The 20,931-nt window shown below is 43.0% G+C and overlaps 1 protein-coding gene across 1 annotated transcript in view; it reads left to right on the top strand.

Moving 5' to 3' along the window:
- Positions 1 to 20,931, top strand: part of sdk1b (sidekick cell adhesion molecule 1b) — a 399,597-nt gene that overhangs the window by 264,677 nt on the left and 113,989 nt on the right. Inside the window, 7 exon segments of the mRNA XM_080416488.1 lie at positions 1,273 to 1,467; positions 3,200 to 3,316; positions 4,508 to 4,675; positions 8,235 to 8,337; positions 8,785 to 8,958; positions 16,369 to 16,505; positions 19,905 to 20,052. Coding sequence (XP_080272614.1) covers positions 1,273 to 1,467; positions 3,200 to 3,316; positions 4,508 to 4,675; positions 8,235 to 8,337; positions 8,785 to 8,958; positions 16,369 to 16,505; positions 19,905 to 20,052 — 1,042 coding nt within the window.

Raw genomic sequence — 20,931 nt, 5'->3', positions numbered from 1 at the left:
GCTGATGATGTCATTTGCCCACATGTGGTCTAGCCCTATGGAATTTATGGAACACTAACACTAATTAAAAACAACTTAATACTTCTTAAGGTTAATATAAGCATCAAATCAATATTTGAAATGTTTTATTTCTTTTTACATCATCAACTTGTGACGGGCATTGTCCCTCTTGAGTAAAAGATTAACTGTTTATAAAATAAATAACATTTTTAAGGTGTTTTAAAATTTGTATTAGAATTTTAGAGGGCAATTATAATGCATTAAGGCATACTTGGCTTATTAGCCAGGGATCCTTTTAAAGAGACAGCATTTAGTGTACAAGATAACATTCAGGATTTGTCATCGATACATCTAATTATACAAGAATAAGAGTACAATTCTTGGGTTTCAACTCCACGACATTGCAGCAACAAGAAACACAAGTGCACGTGCTCAAACAAACACAAGAGTGGTGTGAACTATGAGCTGCTCAGTGTTCTGGAACTCTGCTCTCCTCCTCTCACATCTTTTATTCACTGTGTTTTTTTGGCCTCTGCTGCCACCCTTATCCCTACTGCCCACACCTTGCAATCAATATATTATTAGTGCCACCCTTGTCCTTACTGCCCTCGCCTTCCAATCAATATATTATTAGTGCCACCCTTGTCCTTACTGCCCTCGCCTTCCAATCAATATATTATTAGTGGCGTCTCATGCCAGCATGCATATTTATACATGGAAGCAGAGGTTTGTCTCAGTTAGTCATAATGAATCACGCCTCAGTGGTGGAGATTCTTATTAAGTGCAGTGGTAACTAAGTACATTTGAAAACTTAGTTACTTTTTAGTTTGTAGATTTGGATTATTATCACAACACACACATTAACCACTTAAGCCACATATATAGATTTTGGCCATTTGAAAATTGTGAAATGGGACATTCTGCATAACGAGTACTACTTTGGTACTTTAAGTACATTTTCATACCAATGCGTTTGTACTTTTACTCAAGTAAATTTTTAATTCCGGACTTTTACTTGTAAAAGAGTATTTCTACATTGCAGTATTGATACTTTTACTTAAGTAAGACATATTTGTGTGTGTGTGTGTGTGTGTGTGTGTGTGTGTGTGTGTGTGTGTGTGTGTGTGTGTGTGTGTGTGTGCGTGCGTGCGTGCGTGCGTGCGTGCGTGCGTGCGTGCGTGCGTGCGTGCGTGCGTGCGTGTGCGCGTGTGTGTGTGTGTGTGTGTGTGTGTGTGTGTGTGCGCGTGTGCATGTGTGCATGTATGTGTGCAGGAGTGCCCCAGCCCAGGATAGAGTGGTATAAGGACACGGTGCCTCTGTCCAGACTGGCCAACTCTCGCTACAAGATCACGACGGCGGCGGGTCTGACGGTGCGGCGGGTTCAGCCCGGAGACGGAGGCATATTCCAGTGCATCGCCCGCAACGCTGCCGGAGAGAACCACGCACACACACAGCTCATCGTCTCCAGTGAGCATGAAGACACACACACACACACACACACACACACACACACACACACACACACACACACACACACACACACACACACACAGGTGGTTTAACAGATGTGTTTCCGGTCTTAATGGGATAAACATATTCAGTACACTATGAATAGAACACACAGCAGAGAAACAATTACACATCATAAACGTTGTGTGGAGTTAAGTTTCAATCAGTTGCATCACCAAAAGTTTAGGAGGGGGAAAAAAAACATAAAAAAGATAAACAAAAAAGTGGTTTGTTAAATTATTAAGAGGCAAGAGAGTAACATTCTGATATGTGTATTTATTTAATATTTATTGGAGGAGAGACGCAGAGATCTGCACCATGAACAGAACAGTAGCTGCATTCCCTGGAGGATCCAGCATCACACCGAAGCAGCATTTACTTCCATATCGTTGCCGTCGGGGCAGAAACCCCTTATCTCCATATTTTAACTTTAAGTGTTTTTTTTCTGTAAATTAACGCCCTACTTGATCATACTACAGCGCCACACGAAAGCATCAAAAGTAGCAGATCTACAAGCTCGAAACGCGGCTCGAAACGCGGCGCGAAGCGACGCGTTTAGAGCTTGTAGATCTGCTACTTTTGCTACGTTTGAATTTGAATCCAGAAAAGTTACAGTTACAGTCCGCCCGACAGAGACGATGTGCCTTCTGAAATACTGTATCTCCCACAGAAACCAACCACTAACAACACCAAGGACAACCTGTTCCCCTGACAACCACTGTCTTTTCCCTCTGTATTTATCCATTGTCTGACATTATGACTTCACATAATAGCATCACAACGGCCACTTAGTTAGTCTGCCGCTACTGTTTAGGGCAGGGGTGTCAAAGTGGCGGCCCGCGGGCATTTTGCGGCCCGCGGAAAGGTCCATGGCGGCCCGCGAAGTGATTTGAAAAAACACCTTTTCATACTAGCTCTAATGGAAAAAAAACGAGAGAAAAAAAAGACCAAAAAAAACGGCGGCGCCGGCAGGCAGTTATCCCCCCCAACCCCCCTTGCCTCTGACTGCGAAGGTCTAATAGTGGCCAAACTTGTTTTGTGAGAACAATGGCCAAGTCATGTCTAAACAATCAAGACAAGAGGAGATCAAGAAATAAATCTAATCACCCACGCTGGCACAAACATGTCAGTCTAAAAGTGCATTGATCCCTGCTAACCAGCGCTGCCTAGGGAAACAAGGACGAGGAATTTTATTGGCTCACTATTGGATACATCGTAACATCCCCCCATCTGGTCCTTGGTCTGCCCCGGGGTCTCCTTCCAGTGGGACGTGCAATTAATTAATTCATAATTAATTTATATATAATCTTCATAATTGTTTTTAAAGTGATATGCTGTAGTTATAGCAGTGACTGAGACAACAGACTGAAAAACAATGATGTATAACTGAATGTGCATGAGCGTGCATGCGTGTCTCTGTGTCTGCGTGCCCAGTCTGCCCACCTCAAGTCACTTATTGACCAATGCGGCCCAGACCCCAAATTGAGTTCGACAAGCCTGGTTTAGGGCATCACGTTATGCACACAGCTGCATGTCATTGATGTCGGGCAGAAACCTTGTATCTCCATAGTTTAACCTTTTATGTTTTTTTTCTTTTAAATTAATGACGTACTTCATCATCATCATCATCATACGCACAAAAGTAGTGAAAATATGTGTGTGTGTGTGCGCGCGTGCGTGTGTGCGCTAGGTGTAGCCCCCGCCTTCTTACAACCCCCATCGGAACAGACAGTGACCAACGGCCATACTGCCCTGTTTTCCTGCCAGACGACCGGAGCCCCCAAACCTGCTATTACCTGGAGCAAAGGTACCCTCACACACACACACACACACACACCACACACACACACACACACACACACACACACACACACACACACACACACACACACACACACACACACACACACACACACACACACACACACACACACACACACACATGCATGCATGCATGCGTGGCTTTCATTCCCAGGAAAGAGTGATTCAAGGTTGAAAGCAAGGTCGTAAAGTGTGTGCGTGTGCGTGTGCGTGTGCGTGTGCGTGTGCGTGTGTGTGTTTGTGTGTGTGTGTGTGTGTGTGTTTGCGTGTGTGTGTGCGTGTGTGTGTGTGTGTGTGTTTTGTGTGCGTGTGCATGTTTACTTTATCCATGAATGATGTCTGCTGTGTTTGACAAAGTATGTCAACATAATATTGTATGTAACAATGTCCTGCTGTCTAGACACTTTGTAACTGGCTGTTTTCTTATTGTCTGACTGCAGTGTTTATGTCCTCTGTACAAGGTGCTCTTGTACTTTTGTTTATGTGGACATAAATAAATATTTAGTGTGTGTGTGTGTGTGTGTGTGTGTGTGTGTGTGTGTGTGTGTGTGTGTGTGTGTGTGTGTGTGTGTGTGTGTGTGTGTGTGTGTGTGTGTGTGTGTGTGTGTGTGTGTGTGTGTGTGTGTGTGTGCGCGTGCGTGCGTGCGTGCGTGGTGGAAAGTAGCTAAGTACATTCACTCAGGTACTGTACTTAAGTACACTTTTGAGTTATTTTTTACTTTACTGGAGTATTTACAATTTGCAATACTTTTACTTCTACTCCACTACATCTCAGAGGCAAATATTGACTTTTACGCCACTACAATTATTTGAAACCTGTAGCTACTAGTTACGTTCTCTTACGTTGATTAATATTACAAACACATACATTAACCACTTCAGCCCTATATATACTCCTGACTATTTGAAAATAACCGATCCACAAGCTGCCAACGCGTCGCTTTGCGACACGTTGTGAGCTTGTAGATCTGCTTGTAGATCTCCTTTCAAAAGATTTTTATACATTTAGAAAACTAGAAATGGGTCATTCTGCACACTATGATTACTAGTACTTTTGTGCAAGTACATTTTGAATACCGAACTTTTACTTGTAACAGAGTATCTTTTACATTGTGGTATTGATACTTTTACTTAATAAAAAATGTTTTTTTGTACTTCTTCCATCACTGGTGTGTAGGATCTCAGATCCTGGCAAGTGGCTCGGTTCAGATCCCACGCTTCAACCTCCTGGAGTCAGGAGGTCTACAGATTCAGCCGGTCAGCCTCCAGGATTCAGGAGAATACACCTGCGTCGCCTCCAACTCGGAAGGAAGCATCAATGCAACCGCTGCACTCACCGTCTGGAGTATGCACGCACGCACGCACACACACACACACACACACACGCACACGCACACACACACACACACACGCACGCACGCACACACACACGCACGCACGCACGCACACACACACACACACACACACACACACACACACACACACACACACACACACACACACACACACACACACACACACACACACACACACACACACACACACACACACACACAGACAAAATAAACAATCTCTATTCGATATTGTTTGTGTTAAAATAGACATTAATTCATCCATAGATGTCCCCTCTCATTAACCCAAGGTCACCGAGAGGCCTGATTTGATATTGAGGCAGCGGGCCGCTTTAGCGGTCAGGTAATCACTTGATTGGCCAGGTGAAGGGGGGTGATTGATTAGCTGGTCAACCTTATCGATTGGCTGGTTTTGTGTGTCTGCTGCGCTGTTGCACATTGAATTGGGTCAAATTAGTTTAACCCATTAAGACCGGGAACGCATCTGTGTCATTTTAAGATTTCTTTGGCTATTTAAATTATAGCAGATATACAAGCTCATAGCATGGCACCAAGTGCCACGCTATGAGCTTGTATATCTGCTATTTTTGAAAAAAAAAAATTGTGAAATCTTTGAATATATTTATACATTTATATCTCAAATTAAGTTTTTTCATACGTTTAAAAAAGAAAAACTGTTAGGATTTATAAGAACATTTTGTAGAATCCCCAGAAGCAAAGATTTGAGTTAAAAAATTTGTTTTAAAATGCTTATAAATATATATATATATTCAAAGATTCGCACACATTTTCACGATTTTTCAAAAGATTGCAGATCTATACAAGCTCCTAGCGCGGTACTCTGCGTCGCGCTATGAGCTTGTATATGTGCTATTTTTGAATAGCAAAGTATAAAATAATACTTTTTAGCTCAAATAAAAAAATGACACAGATGCGTTCCCGTTCTTAACACATTGCATGCCAGTCGCGTAGATCTACGCGAACCTATTTAAAGCCGCAGCGTGCCAGTCGCGTAGATCTACGCGAACCGCCGATTCCCATGTTAAGTGCCCCAGGTGCACTTTCCGAATTTTTTTGATCCATTTCCGTTTCCGGTTTCCGGTCGGAAACGGAATTATTCGGGTTCCGGTTTTTTCGATCGTATCCGCTTCCTGTCTGGGATCCTGTTTAAAACTCGATTTTCTCTGGTTGTTGTTTTTCTCCTCGCTGATCACTGTTTACCGTTGATCGGCTGTAGCTTCAAGATGGCGGCACGGATTTGGAAACGGATTTCGCTGGCCGTTTCTCACGGATCCGCTGTGTGTTTAGAACCAAATGAACGCGCACTTTTAACTTATTTAGCGAGGTCTGTGGCGACATGAAAAAAACTAAAAAACAACAATAAAACGCTGGCACTGGTGAGTACATTATGAGATTAAACTCTGGCATGGAATGTGTTAATGGGTTAAGGTTGGCCTGGGTGTTGCCAGGTCTGCTCTGTGAGGCAGTGTGATTTAAACTGGCGGCGTCGTTATTGAAACAAATGGCTCTGTTCAGACCGGGGTCACGTCACCTTGCATGGCCTCCAGTTAGCAGGAACTTACAACTTACAATTTAGACATTTAGCAGACGCTCTTATCTAGAGCGACTTACAAGTATGAGATCGGAATATAAGCAGAGCAAGCATGAACTCTGGTCAATAAACAACACGGTCAAATAGTCACATTAGTAGAATGCAGATAGAAACATTTAGTGCCTCAAATAAACTAGGATACCAAGTAAACAACATGCTTTCTAAATAACATTCTAGTAAGTAACAAAGCCTGAGAACAAGTGCTCAAGATATAGTCCATGAGCCAGAGCCCCAAAATTGAGCAATAATTATCGAAAGAGTGGGCAAAACCAAACCTATATTAAATTGTTCATAGGGTCAATACGAGTAAATCAATATATGATAACCTTTCCACAGGAGCAGCTTTTTCATAGTTATCACACATTTTGTTATTTTCCCCATACGTACATGACAGGTGAAAAAATTACAAAATTTAAAAAATAGTTATCATAATGAGACTTCCTGAGTTGATTACTTGCATGAAGACAATGATTTATCGTATTACAAGTTTTCTGAAATTGTATATTTAAATATGCAAATTAGGCATTTAGTCCATGAGCCAGAGCCCCAAAATTGAGCCAGATATTGAATATTCCCTCGTTAAAAACCTTTGACTGCAACATCTTAATAAAATGAAATAAGAATGTTCACTCTGGCTTTGTCCAATGTTCCAATGTTGATTCTGGAAAGTTATACAAATTCGGGCATATTTTCGTAATGCCTAATTTGCATATTTAAATATACAATTTCAGAAAACTTGTAATACGATAAATCATTGTCTTCATGTAAGTAATCAACTCAGGAAGTTTCATTATGATAACTCTTTTTTAAAAAAAATCATTTTTTCACCTGTCATGTACGTATGGGGAAAATAGCAAAATGTGTGATAACCATGAAAAAGCTGCTCCTGTGGAGAGGTTATCATATATTTATTTACTCGTATTGACCCTATGAACAATTTAATATAGGTATGGTTCTGCCCACTCTTTCGATAATGAAATCTTGTCTGGCTCATGGACTAATATATCAACATAGTGAATGAATGAATGAATGACTTTTTTTTCGTGTCATGCCACCATTTTGGCCCATCCCATATGGGATTATATGACACATTACACACAAAAAACAACTGACATTAACAATCCTTCCTGTTGGTATTACGTCCTGCCTTAAATGTACCACATAGATACACATGCATTCAATACATACATGTGCAAATAAGACCCTGATATTTTACATGTACACGGCCCTCCTCCTCATTGACCATGCAGGCTTTTCAAGAAATGAAGCAAAAGAAAAATGTCATATTGAAAGAGACGTTTCAGTTTCCCAGAGTCATCCAACCACACAAATTCATATTCTGGATCCACCTTATAAAAAAGTCATTTTTTTTAGTAAACAAATATATATCGAACAAAGGTGACATGAAGAGATACAAGAAACATACCCACTGGTCTCATCCCTGGTAGGTCTCTAGTTAGTAACATACCTACTGGTCCCATCCCTGGTAGGTCTCTAGTTAGGAACATACCTACTGGTCCCATCCCTGGTAGGTCTCTAGTTAGGAACATACCCACTGACACAGGAAAGCACACTCACCATATCTCTAATTTAGCATCCTCTGTAAAATGTAGTGACTAATATCTGGGCAGTACAAGCATGACTAATAGACTAATAAGCAGAATTTGATAAATAGAAGTGTGTGTGCGTGTGTGCGTGCGTGCGTGCCTGTGTGTTCTTTCAGAGGAAATCTGCATGTGTAAATTATAGACTAATTAGCAGTGGAAGGAAAGGTCTCATTATTTTTGCAGCTGAACAGGCATGCACATCCACCATCTGAATAATGAACACTGTTGCCTGCATAAACGAGGGGAGAGAATGTATCTTTTTTTCCGGAGCCACCCAGGAGCACTTCCTGCTGACAGGTACAATGTTTCTGATGTTGTTGTTGTTGTCTACAGGTCGTACAGTCATCTCTGTGCCTCCATCAGACCAGCGTGTTATCAAAGGGACCACAGCGGCGCTCAACTGTAACGCCACATATGACCCCAGAGTCATTGTCAGGTACAGTACCTGATGATTGTGTGTGTGTGTGTGTGTGTGTGTGTGTGTGTGTGTGTGTGTGTGTGTGTGTGTGTGTGTGTGTGTGTGTGTGTGTGTGTGTGTGTGTGTGTGTGTGTGTGTGTGTGTGTGTGTGTGTGTGTGTGTGTGTGTGTGTGGGTGGGTGGGTGGGCGGGCGTGATTGCCAAGAGTGGACTCAGCTGCGCAGCCATGCCTAGTTGGCTAACGAGCCTCAGAGACTATTTAAGATTGTCTGTGACTTCTCTCTGTGCTGGATCATAGTATAGTTGTGGGACTTGTTTCCGGGTCCATGTGTTTTCCCCGTGGTAATATAATTCTCCCTGTGAGGTGTACCTATTTGCATTATGATTTAAGTAAAGTAAAGTGCGTGTGCGTGTACATATAACATGTGTTTGTCCTGTATATAAATGTGTCCCTCTCTTTCTATAGTTTCAAGTGGGATCGCAGTGGAGTCGTGGTCCTTCCCTCTAGCAGTGGGCGTGTCTCCGTACGGCAGGGCACCCTCACCATTGGCCAGACCTGGTCAGGTGACATCGGGGATTACACCTGCACTGTGACATCACGGGCCGGCAACGACTCCCACTCGGCACGCCTCGAAGTCATGTGAGCTTGGCAGCGTTTTCATTTTATATTAGAGCATTCTCACACTACAGCTCATTCTCAAGCCAATACCAAGGAACATCTCATACTGCTGGCAAATAAATGAATTACATCTATTCTGTTAAAACAAAATCTGTGGAGGGGGGCAGTGACACTGAGCCGCAGCCAGGGGCCTCATACTACCGTTTGCCTGGGGCCTCCAGATCCTTAAGTCCGCCCCTGCGTATACTGTGATCAGGAGAGAAAACAAAGCATTAAGTGCTTACAGTGTAATTTACACTCTTACAGTACATGATGATTAGGTTGACCTAGGATCAGATTACTACAGCGCAAAATGAGGTAGAAAATGTTGAGGCTGCCAGCTGAGTTGAGAGAGAAGATCAAAGGTTCTTCAGCGAGTTGAAACCATGCAATTTAATTTCATTGTCTCTTGTTGTAGGCTGCTACATAGCTGCTACATTCCATTATGGAGTAGCCTATCACTGGCATATACAAGTAGAACAGCATTTTAAATAACAATTGTAATTGTTAGGTTTGTAATTATTAGCTTTGTCAGGTCTATATAATAGCGAGAGTCAGAGGGTAGGTCCTGTAACGTCACAGAACAAATCAGATCTCAGAATGAATTTCAAATTTCACGGGTCCAATTAGAGTTTGGGCCTGTGAAGACCTTCATCTCTGACCTCACCATGATTCAATTCAATTACTATTGTTTGGGAAATGATTCAATCATCCAATCGTTAATTTCACCACGCTTGGATACAATTATTGTTGATACAATGAATCCATTTCAATACAGACAAAATACATTAAACGCACAAATTTGACAAGAGGAACTGATTTACTCAATATTGGAAAGTAGTGGCTCAGGGGTAGAGTGGCCGGGTAGAGTGAACTGGAAACCGCAAGGTTCCCAGTTCGATCCTTGGCTGGGGGGCTCCCCCAGATTTAGTGTCGAAGTGTCCTTGAGCAAGACGCTGAACCCCTAATTGCTCCCGATGAGCAGGTTGGTGCCTTGCATGGTTTCCTCTGCCATCGGTGTGTGAATGTGTGTGTGAATGGGTGAATGTAATGCAAAATCTATGTAAAGCGCTTTGGATAAAAGCGCTATATAAATGCACCATTTACCATTTACTATAGTAATTTAGACAATCAAAAAATGATTCACCAAGCTCCAAGTTCTCAGCAAAAAGTGCCATTAATTCTTTACTTGTTCCAAATTCTTTAAACGTTCCAAATCAATGCAGCTAAATTCCCACCTTCATCATGATGCCTCAGTGCTGGCTGATGTCAGTGGTCTATATCAGTGGTTCTCAACCTTTTCAGGCCGTGACCCCCCTAAATAATCATATTTGAACTGCAGGGACCCCCCACCCTGACAAGCACTTGGAATTGTAGGCATTACATTTAGTTTGACTCGGTTCCACAGATAAATATTTTGAAAATAGCCGAACTACAAGCTCACAACGCCTCGCACTGCGAGGCGTTGTGAGCTTGTAGATCGGCTATTTTCACAATGTTTGCCTCTTTTGACTATTTGGCCAATTTGTTTTTTTTTAAAGTCTTACAAGTCCTTAAATTGTAACTTTAGAAATGTGCAGATACCCTGTATACACTTATAATGTATGTTGGTTTTTTTACTTGTTAAGTTAGAAAACAATGTTGCACATTAACACATTCCACGCCAGAGTTTAATATCATAATGTACTCACCAGTGCCAGTGATTTTTTTATAAAATTTTTTTTACCTCGCCACAGACCTCGCTAAATACCTTAAGATCGCGCGTTCAACTGTTTGTAGACACACAGGGTAGCTGTGTGAGTGGCCCAGAGAAGAAATTTTCAATCGGCGATCGTCCATTTTGCAGTAGTCGCAGTTTATATTAACTCTTTGACTGCCAGAGTATTTTCATAAAGTACTCCCCCAGTGCCAGCGATTTGCGTGTTTTTTAATTTTGTAATTTTGTAATTTTTCATTCAAATAAATTGTCTGATTGCGGTTTTAAACACATACGACAGTTCTACCAGCAGAGAGCAGCAAATAGACACATTGATCACCTCGCTGACTCGCTCGCCCCCCCCAAACAGGCTCAAACAGTGCATACGTCATAAACCGGATGTGACGTTTTCGCAGATTGCCGATCGGATTAAAGTACGATGTGATACACGACGACGATGACTGTCCGTCACCCAGACTAAAGAAAATAGAAGAGGAGCTCTCGGTTCGTTTTTTATACCGTGTGAAAAAATGTGTTTTTCCCTATTCTGGCCGAAAATGACCGGGAAAAAAAATGAGAACCGGAAACGGAATCTGCGTCATGAAACCGGATCCCGGTGTGTGTGAAGTAAGTGGGAAACGAAACCTATGATGAAAAATAAACAGAATAGCGCGATCACAGTCAAAAGTAAAAACTCTGGATTTCTCGTTCTGGCACTGAGGGCATTCAGAAAAAACTCTGGATAACTCGGGGCGTGGCACTGAGAGAGTTAAACAGCGTTCAGCGCGGAGAAAAGCAACACCGAGATAATGGCGGATTAGGGGAAGCGGGTGGGAACGAAAATCTTCGATTGACATTCTATTTCCGTTTCTGGTGTGCTACAATGAAATGTGTCACTGCGAGGGAGGCCTACAATGAAATGTGTCACTGCGGGAAAAAAAAGACCACTTCGTGTAGAACTACGCGACTGGCACGCTGCGCAATTATTTAGGTTCCCCCCCCCCCCAAATCATTTGGGGACCGCCCTTGGGGTCCCGACCCCCAGTTTGGGAACCAGTGGTCTATATTATACTAAAGAAGAAACAGCAGTTATAGGTAAATTGACACAGAGCCAGAGTTGAGAGAATATATCACTTGACTTATGAAATAACGGCCAACATTTCCAATATTAATAGCCTCTCTCTATTAAGTACCATGTGCTCTCTCTCCATTGTTGGAGCAAATCAATTAAATTGCAGTTATTTTATAGCCAGTGTGTGTTAAGTGAGCTTGTTCCTAGTTAGTGTTTATTACTGTCAGCTAGTAGCAGCAACATTGGATCAACAGACACACAAACCTCTCAGGGACTCGCAGCTCATCTGCTGCTGCACTCTGCTGTTATAAAACCTAAACATCTCAACGTAATTAGCCTATAGTGAGCTGGGGAGAGGGAGGTGTGTGTGTGTGTGTGTGTGTGTGTGTGTGTGTGTGTGTGTGTGTGTGTGTGTGTGTGTGTGTGTGTGTGTGTGTGTGTGTGTGTGTGTGTGTGTGTGTGTGTGTGTGTGTGTGTGTGTGTGTGTGTCAGCGAGTGATTGTGCAATTACTTGCTTGCAAGTATTTGCTTGCATATACACGTCATATTGACCTCTACATTTTAACCCATTAACCACTTAAACCCCAGCATCCACAGAAAACAGAAAATACACTAGTATTGAACCCTGAGGGACTCCGGTTATACCCATATGCATGCGTTTAAGTGGTTAAGACCTAAGGCCTTCTAAATCAGCAGTTCTCAAACTTTTTTTGTGCCAAGGTACCCCCAAAATGATATGTATTTGGCCACGGACCCCCCCCCCCATCTGAAAATGTTTTGTGACAGGGACCCCCAGAAGAGAAGATTTGTGTTGCAAAAACATTGTTCAAAACTGTTCAAAAATAGCAAATTCAGCTTCACACCCAGCTGATGGCTGTTCAGACGGCCATGGTGAGCGATCGAGGGTGGGAGGGATTAGGAGTTTTAAGTGTCTTGCTCAAGGACACTACAACACATAGACCAGGGTTTGGGAGTTGAACCGGTGACATTCTGCTTACCAGACGGTCTCTCTAACCACTCACACACACACACGCACGCACGTACAGTCTCATTCAAAGTGAATCCTATCAGGTAGCGGCCATTATATATTAATAGACACAGGCATTACATATTTATGGAAGGCATTTGTGGTATATTAGTACAATCACTGGGAAGGGGAGAGATAGAAGGTGAGCTCTGGTTAAACATGTCAAACTGCAGTGGACATGGTGGGGTCTGGATGTTTGTTTATGCCTGACCAAATTGTACAGGAAATGGTGTGTGTGTGTGTGTGTGTGTGTGTGTGTGTGTGTGTGTGTGTGTGTGCGTGTGTGCGTGCGTGCGTGCGTGCGTGCGTGCGTGCGTGCGTGCGTGCGTGCGTGCGTGCGTGCGTGCGTGCGTGCGTGCGTGCGTGCGTGCGTGCGCGCATGTATTTGACAGACATTCTCGTTAGCTCAGTATCAAGGGGTCATGGAGGCTAACAGACGCTGGCGGCTGAGGAAACAGACTAATTACCAACAGGTTATTGGTTCAAATCCCACAAGAACATAGAGAGGGAGAGGGAGAGAGAGAGAATGTATGTGTGTGGGTGTGCCTGTCTTTGCACACCGTGTTAAGGTAGCTGCTCCACAGTGGTTAAGCTGACATCTATTAATTAATATGATCTTGTCATAAGTCAGGGAGGAAAACCCTCAGGGCCCTATATATCTTGCACACTGCTTTACCCCTTATGCCTAAACCTTTTTTAGGTACTTTTTACTATTTTGAAAAACATTTTAGTTTTAAGTTTTAAGTTTTCAGATAATTGTAGTGGAGTAAAAGTATAATATTTGCCTCTGAGATATAGTGGAGTAGAAGTAAAAGTTGGAAATACTCCAGTAAACCTCAAAATGTTACTTAAGTACAGTACTTGAGTAAATGTACTTAGTTACTTTCCACCACTGCTGGTAGGTGGGTATAGGGTCCTGGGTCACGTCAGCTATTGTCAAAAAAGATTACGGACGGCGGATTACGAGGGAGAAGGAGACGGGCTTATTACTTCCAACACCTCAAAGTACTGAGATTATCTCTGTCCAAGATACAAAGAATATAAAAGTGGGACTTGAGTGACTCAAGGAGAGGGAGTATACCTGCAGGAGTACTGCACCACTGTGAAGACACACACTTACAGCAGCCTGGGATATTGCTGCTGTCGCGCAGAAACCTCATATCTCCATATTTCATGTTTTTGTAAATTAACCCATTAGTTAATACAAGTGTCGCTCCACAGTACTGAAAATAGCCTACAAGCTCACAACCGTATTTTGTGACGCGTTTCAGTATCAGAAAATCTTTCTAAATAATGAATTGAAAACGAATGGTTTTGAACATACAAGGTTTCCTCCCCTAGGATAATCTATTTTACAAGGGGATCACTGTTGTTATGGGACTTGAATTACCAACCCTTGAAGTCCTGATGACAAGGACACTTGCCCCCCCCCCCCCTCCCCCCTTAACGGATGCCAGCTTGCCATCCAGATTGCCACTGTGTGAATGTATTCCTGAACTAATTTAGCAAATTGGGCAGATTTGTTGCGCTGCTTGTTGCACCATTTATGAAAAGAGGGGAACAGATCTATTATGCTGCACTGCTATTTGTTTTGAAAGCAGTACAGTACGATTATCAAAACAAAATTAGTCAAATTAATTATATTCACATCACAGCCAGCAACAGAAGATTAAAACAAATAAAGGGGCCAATTAGCCTTAAACCCCCGCCCGCACCGTTTTCTGTGTATATACCTTTTAGTGCAGCGTTATGAGCTTGTAGCTCTGCTATTTTTTTCAAATCTTGATTTTTTTTTTCAAATCTTTGAATATATATTCTACAAATGTCTTCTAAATCCTAACAGCTTTTTTGAAAACATTATGTTGCTATATCAGTGGTTTTCAGAGTTTTCCATGTCAAGGACCCCCAAAATGATATGTATTTGGCCGCGAACCCCCATCTCAAAATATTTAGTTCAAGGGCCCCCCCTCCAGAAGCAAAGATCTTCTGGCCGGGTCATCGGTCAATAGGCGACTCCGCAAATTATTGGCTCAGGAATTCGACAAAAACAAAGGAATCTCCATGAATTCAAGGCTTCATGGTGTGTAATTGATAGAAAAGTATTTTTTGGGGTGAACTACTGCTTTAAAAAGAAAAGATGTATAAGCTAACACATTATTAGCTCGTAGATGTGTTATTGGCTTAATAGTCTGTCCAGGTCAAAATAATTATTGTATTCTAGTACAGTAACAGTAACGCAGCATTTCTAGGATTAATAATAATAATAGTAATAATTAATCATATTATTACTGTTTTGGCAATTGTAATTTGTTACACTAATTGTTACTGGGGAAAGTAATAATACAGCAATGTATTACTAACGCGTATTAGTAACGCGTTACTACTCAACACTGCATAGGACAACCAATACAGGACTTGTTTTGCGTTTTGTTTCACCATTGTATTATTAGTTTGTGCACCTTATGTGGTCCATGTGGTTGTTTGCCAGTTAGATGAGGTTGTAATCAGTCAAACGTGCACATCGTCAGTAGAATATTAATGCTGGTGGTTAGCAGTTCAAGGGTTTTTAAGATTTCTGCAGTGGTGGTCTGATGGAATTAATAAGAGTCAAAGCCAATCAGAGGAGATTGGCACGCACACACACACACACACACACACACACACACACGCACACGCATATGCACACACACACACACACACACACACACATCCACATCAATGCCATTCAGATTGACTCCCTATAGAAGCTTTGCTTTCATTATGCAATTACATCTCCTTGGAAAATAAGAGTTTATTTATGCAGAATCCAATTTGTTTACACGTTTGTTGTTCATGTTGACACTGGAGACGGCAAGACAATAGAACCCTGTGCCTGTGAGATTCCATGTTGTGCACTGTGTATAATCCAGGACCATTTGGTTCAGCTTCTACACTCCAGTGTTGATTTTGACAGCACATTTTTATTTAGTTAAAGGAGGAGTTCACCCAAAAAATGACTTATTTTCTATCAATTACACACCCCATGAAGCCTTGATTTCATGGATTTAGTTTTGTTTTTGTGGCATTCCTAAGACAATAATTTGATGACCGTGTGTATTTCCGGTAGGAGACACAAATAATTAGCTTAGGAATGCGACAAAAACTAAAAATAATCCATGGATTCAAGGCTTCATAGGGTGTGCAATTGATAGAAAATAAGTAATTTTTTGGGTGAACTCCTCCTTTAAGTTATAGTCTTGTGAATAAAATTCCATTTAGTTTTAGTCATATTTTAGTCATCTGAAATGTTTTGGTTTTTGTCTAGTTCTAGTCCACTAAATCATAAGATTTTAGTCGACTAAATCTACAGTTGATTTAGTTTTAATTTTTTTGTTTATTTTGGCGGTGCCTTGCATGCTGGAAATAGCCGATCAACAAGCTCACAACGCATCACAGCTTAACACGTTGTGAGCTTTTAGATATGCTATTTTCAGAGCGCAACACCCGAGCACAAACAAACATAAAATGACTTGTCTTTTAGTTCTACTGGATCTACTGCTTCTGTGAGGGTTTTTACTGTGTGTGTGTGTGTTTGTGTGTTTGGCTTGTTTTCCCCAGAGAGCTGCCCCACTCGCCCCGCTCCCTGACGGCTCTCCTGAACGACTCTGATTCCCGCTCCGTTCTCCTGTCCTGGCTGAGACCGTTCGACGGAAACTCCCCCCTTCTGCACTACCTGCTGGAGCTCTCTGAGAACAGTACGTATAGCCCTGTGTGTGTGTGTGTGTGTGTGTGTGTGTGTGTGTGTGTGTGTGTGGGGGGGATAAGGTGTTCTTCATACTTTATGGTTGCTGAGCAGCAAACAGCTTCTATACCAGACGCTGATACACGTTGATTTACATAAAAAAAGACTTAGAGTTACTCTACCTCTTTACACCACAACAACTCTCTGTCAGTCCTTCCTAGCTGTTCATCTCTCTCTCTGTTTTTTCTGTCTCTCTCTAACTCAGATGTTCTAACAGCAGGCTGGCTCTCTGTCAAATGATTAATGGAAGGCAGGGGGGGGGGAGAGAGAGAGAGAGAGAGAGAGAGAGAGAGAGAGAGAGAGAGAGAGAGAGAGAGAGAGAGAGAGAGAGAGAGAGAGAGAGAGAGAGAGAGAGAGAGAGAGAGAGAGAGAGAGAGAGAGAGAGAGAGAGAGAGAGAGAGAGAGAGAGAGAGAGAGAGAGAGAACGTCCCTTGCATAAATGACAAGAAAGATAGATTGAAACACAATGGCTATAGACTCACCCTGACCCTCTGACTGTCGAGATTTAGAGGTTGGGAGGGAAAGAGAGAGAGAGAGAGAGAGCGAGAGAGAGAGAGAGAGAGAGAGCGAGAGAGCAGGGATATGTAAATGAATGTGACATGCGTGTCATTGCCTTGGGAATGGGCCCCATGGACAAAATGTCAAACAATATAATGGAGCAGCGTTTAATGTTAATCGGCGTGGTAAGCGACTTCAGAGCAAAACGGAATGTGTCCATTTCATTTGTTGATATCTCGGGGAGTCGCCGGTCGTTCACTTTATTAGCGACCGTCATTTTAACAACTCTGACAATCACCCCCCTGGCTGCCAAACAGCCACCAATACACCGCCACAAAATGAGAGACAAAAATACATTAGAGAGAAAGAGAGAGCGAGGGAGAGGGAGAGGGAGAGAGAGAGAGAGAGAGAGATTAAGGGGGTGTGGGGAGGCGGTGGAGGGAGTGAAATATGGTAAAATAAATGATTTGTGTGGAGGACAGACAGAAATAACAGAGAAAAGGCAAGAAGGTAGAAAGTCTATTGTCTGATTGGTTTCACCGACGACAAAATCCAGACAGTGAGAAATGGACTGCTTAGCCTCACACACTGATTACCTGCACTCTGTGTGTGTGTGTGTGTGTGTGTGTGTGTTTGTGTGTGTGTGTGTGTGTGTGTGTGTGTGTGTGTGTGTGTGTGTGTGTGTGTGTGTGTGTGTGTGTGTGTGTGTGTGTGTGTGTGTGTGTGTGTGTGTGTGTGTGTGTGTGTGTGTGTGTGTGTGTGTGTGTGTGTGTGTGTGTGATAGAGTAGATTATTTGGAGTGTGTTATAGGTCGAATGGGCAGTATAAATGCATTGTGCTATCATGTCTGACACTGGCTTTAACACACACACACACACACACACACACACAACACACACACACACACACACACACACACACACACACACACACACACACACACACACACACACACACACACGCACAGTATCCCCTGCCCTTTCTCAGTGTAAGACAGAAAGAGCATCAGAGAGTAAGTGGTGCATTTCTTCCATGTTCTTTCCATCTTGATGTTTTTTTTTTCTTTTCTTTTTTAGCACAAAAAGTGCTAAAGAGTTCAAACAGGAGAGAACTTCAAGATCGAAAGTACCCCAGGAGATACCCAAGCACAATCATTTAGATATATCAAAAGTAAAAGAGGGCCAATGATGGAGCCCTGAGGTACCCCACAAACTAGCTACCCCCCCCCCCCCCCCAAAAAAAAGAAAATATCGTTTGGGGGTACAAAATAGTGGGATAAAAAATATTAAAAAGAAATACCCAGAGGGTCGCCCCCCCCCCCCCCCCTTAGGGGTCCCTGGAGACCCTTGGGGTCTCCAGGCCGTGACTGAGCCGCACTGAGGCGCTCCAACACAAACACTCTGACATTAAGCTTCACACAACAATTTTTTTTTAAATCATTTTACTCCCAGGGGGTCCGCGGACCCACTGGGAGTCTTGGGACCCCCGCGAAACATCGCAGACCCCCGTGAAACATCGCGGACTAATGTGACGCAACAGGACTTTTGAGATGGCCATGCCCAAAATAGGTTGCCTTATTCGGATACATGCGTGTGACTGGCCGCCCCTGCCGGTTCTCTGAATTTTTATTTTTAAATAGGCTCTGTCATGATTAATTGACCACATATATGAAGTGAAACAACTAAATTCTATCAAACGATATCTTATAAGTAAATTCCGTGCCTCAAAGAAGAAGTTTGAGAGCTTTTTGAAGTTGAAAAGTGCGGAGAAAACTGGCCACAGAAACTGCCCAGAGAAACAATGGCTGCCGTTCGTGTTTGGTCGGCTGCACTGAGGCTGCACTCAGCTGCATTCGGGCTCACTCGAACTCGCCACCTGATTGGCCAACTTTTGCTGTCAATCACAGAACGATGAGCGACGACGCTGATAGGCTCGGAGAGTGAGGTTGGGTTGCCATGTCCAGGTGTTGTAAGCGTGAAGTGGGTGTAATTGGTTAGAGAAAGTGCGTCGACGCATGCGCAGTGCGGCAGCGCGCAGCTTTGTGTTTTTTCATGAAGCTGGTTGCTTGTTGCTCGCGCACAATCTGGCAACAGCGGTGAAAGACATGACCAGCGTGACCAGTTACATCTCGCGCATGCGCCTCATCTCGAATTGTAGTATAGATAGTCACTGAGCCATTTAATCACGTCGCCAGCCAAACCATACCTCTGTAGCTTTAAAGTAATACAATGCAGGTCCACAAATAATGATTTTTAGCAGCCTCTGCTGGTCATTACCGTCACTGCAGGCCGTTCGTTTATTCCTGCGTTACCCAGAATTCCATTTGTTTTCACCGGAAGACGGAAGCGTTTCAAAAAGCGTTCTTTTAATTGTTTTATACTATCTGTGGATCGTTTCTCTTAGCCAGTGGAGCTTTAGTTACCGTGAGCTGTGTTTTATTTGTCTCTTGTTCTTCGATCTTCAAATCCTACAATCTCTTAAAAACAGCGTGAGATTCCTTTTTGTTATTAGCGCGGTAGTTCCTGGCCAAACAGGAAACCGGTGCGGTAGTTCCTGGCCAAACAGGAAACCGGTGCATTTCCGTTTCCGTTTTCCGGCCGGATGACGTCATTTTTGCGGGAATGACTACCCGCAAGACCACCGTTTCAATAGAAAATATAAGAGAAAAGGCTTTTGGGGGTTTGTTTTGTTGAAAACGTTACCTAGTATTACTTTAATATAAGTATTCTATGGTTCACGGTATCAAAAGCTTTGGATAAATCCAGAAATATATTGAATATTGAAGATTGAATATTGCTTATTGTCCAGTGCATTGGTGATTCTATCAATAAACCGTGTGTGTGTGTTGTTCCAGACTCTCCGTGGAAGGTCTACATGTCAGAGGTAGACCCCGCTGTGAGCCAGGTGTCTGTGGGCGGGCTCACACCAGCCAGGACCTATCAGTTCAGACTCTGCGCTGTCAATCAAGTGGGCAGGGGCCAGTACAGTGCTGAGACTCAGAGGTAAGAACAGACCCTGTATATCCATACACACTATCAATCTCCACGCCGCTCTTGCTCTCTCTCTCTCTCTCTCTCTCTCTCTCTCTCTCTCTCTCTCTCTCTCTCTCTCTCTCTCTCTCTCTCTCTCTCTCTCTCTCTCTCTCTCACAGCTCTCTCTCATACAGCTGTGACGCAGACAGGTGTGCTAAACCCTGTCTTATTTACGGTGTGTTGTACGGCCACACTGATAGTTTGTCGTTCCTCCCAGCGGTGATGTTTATGAGGTGATGCAGCAGGTTGATGTTGTGTCAGACAGCGTGCTGTGATTTGTGTGAAATCAGGTTGTTCTCGCTGTCTGTTGTGTTCTCTGTGTAATGGAGGACAATACATTACCTCACTGGAACCATCCGTGAATGAATTGTAACCTTTCTACCAAATACATACTCACTTTGATTTGTATGCACGAATGAATCGGCGTGTGTGTGTGTGTGTGTGTGTGTGTGTGTGTGTGTGTGTGTGTGTGTGTGTGTGTGTGTGTGTGTGTGTGTGTGTGTGTGTGTGTGTGTGTGTGTGTGTGTGTGTGTGTCAGGGATATGGGCCTGGGGCTCAGTTGTGTAACAGGGGATGGAGTCTATAGGCGAGGAGAGAGAACACAGGGTGGAGCTCCTTTGTTTAGAATCCATTTACTCTGGAATGAGCTATTTATATTCGTTGGTGTGAGTGTGTAGGTGTGTGTGTGTGTGTGTGTGTGTAGGTGTGTGTGTGTGTGTGTGTGTGTGTGTGTGTGTGTGGGGGTGTGTGTGTGTGTGTGTGTGTGTGTGTGTGAGTGCCTGAATTAACTGTCTTTTTCTCCCATTGTGCGCTCAGTCAACTAAATAGCAAAGAGGATGAAATTAAGTG

The sequence above is a fragment of the Gymnoscopelus braueri genome (assembly GCF_963280865.1).
Source record: "Gymnoscopelus braueri genome assembly, chromosome: 2".
Classification (NCBI taxonomy): Eukaryota; Metazoa; Chordata; class Actinopteri; order Myctophiformes; family Myctophidae; genus Gymnoscopelus; species Gymnoscopelus braueri.
Note: the sequence above shows the minus strand (reverse complement) of the source record. Positions and strands in the feature narration are given on the sequence as shown.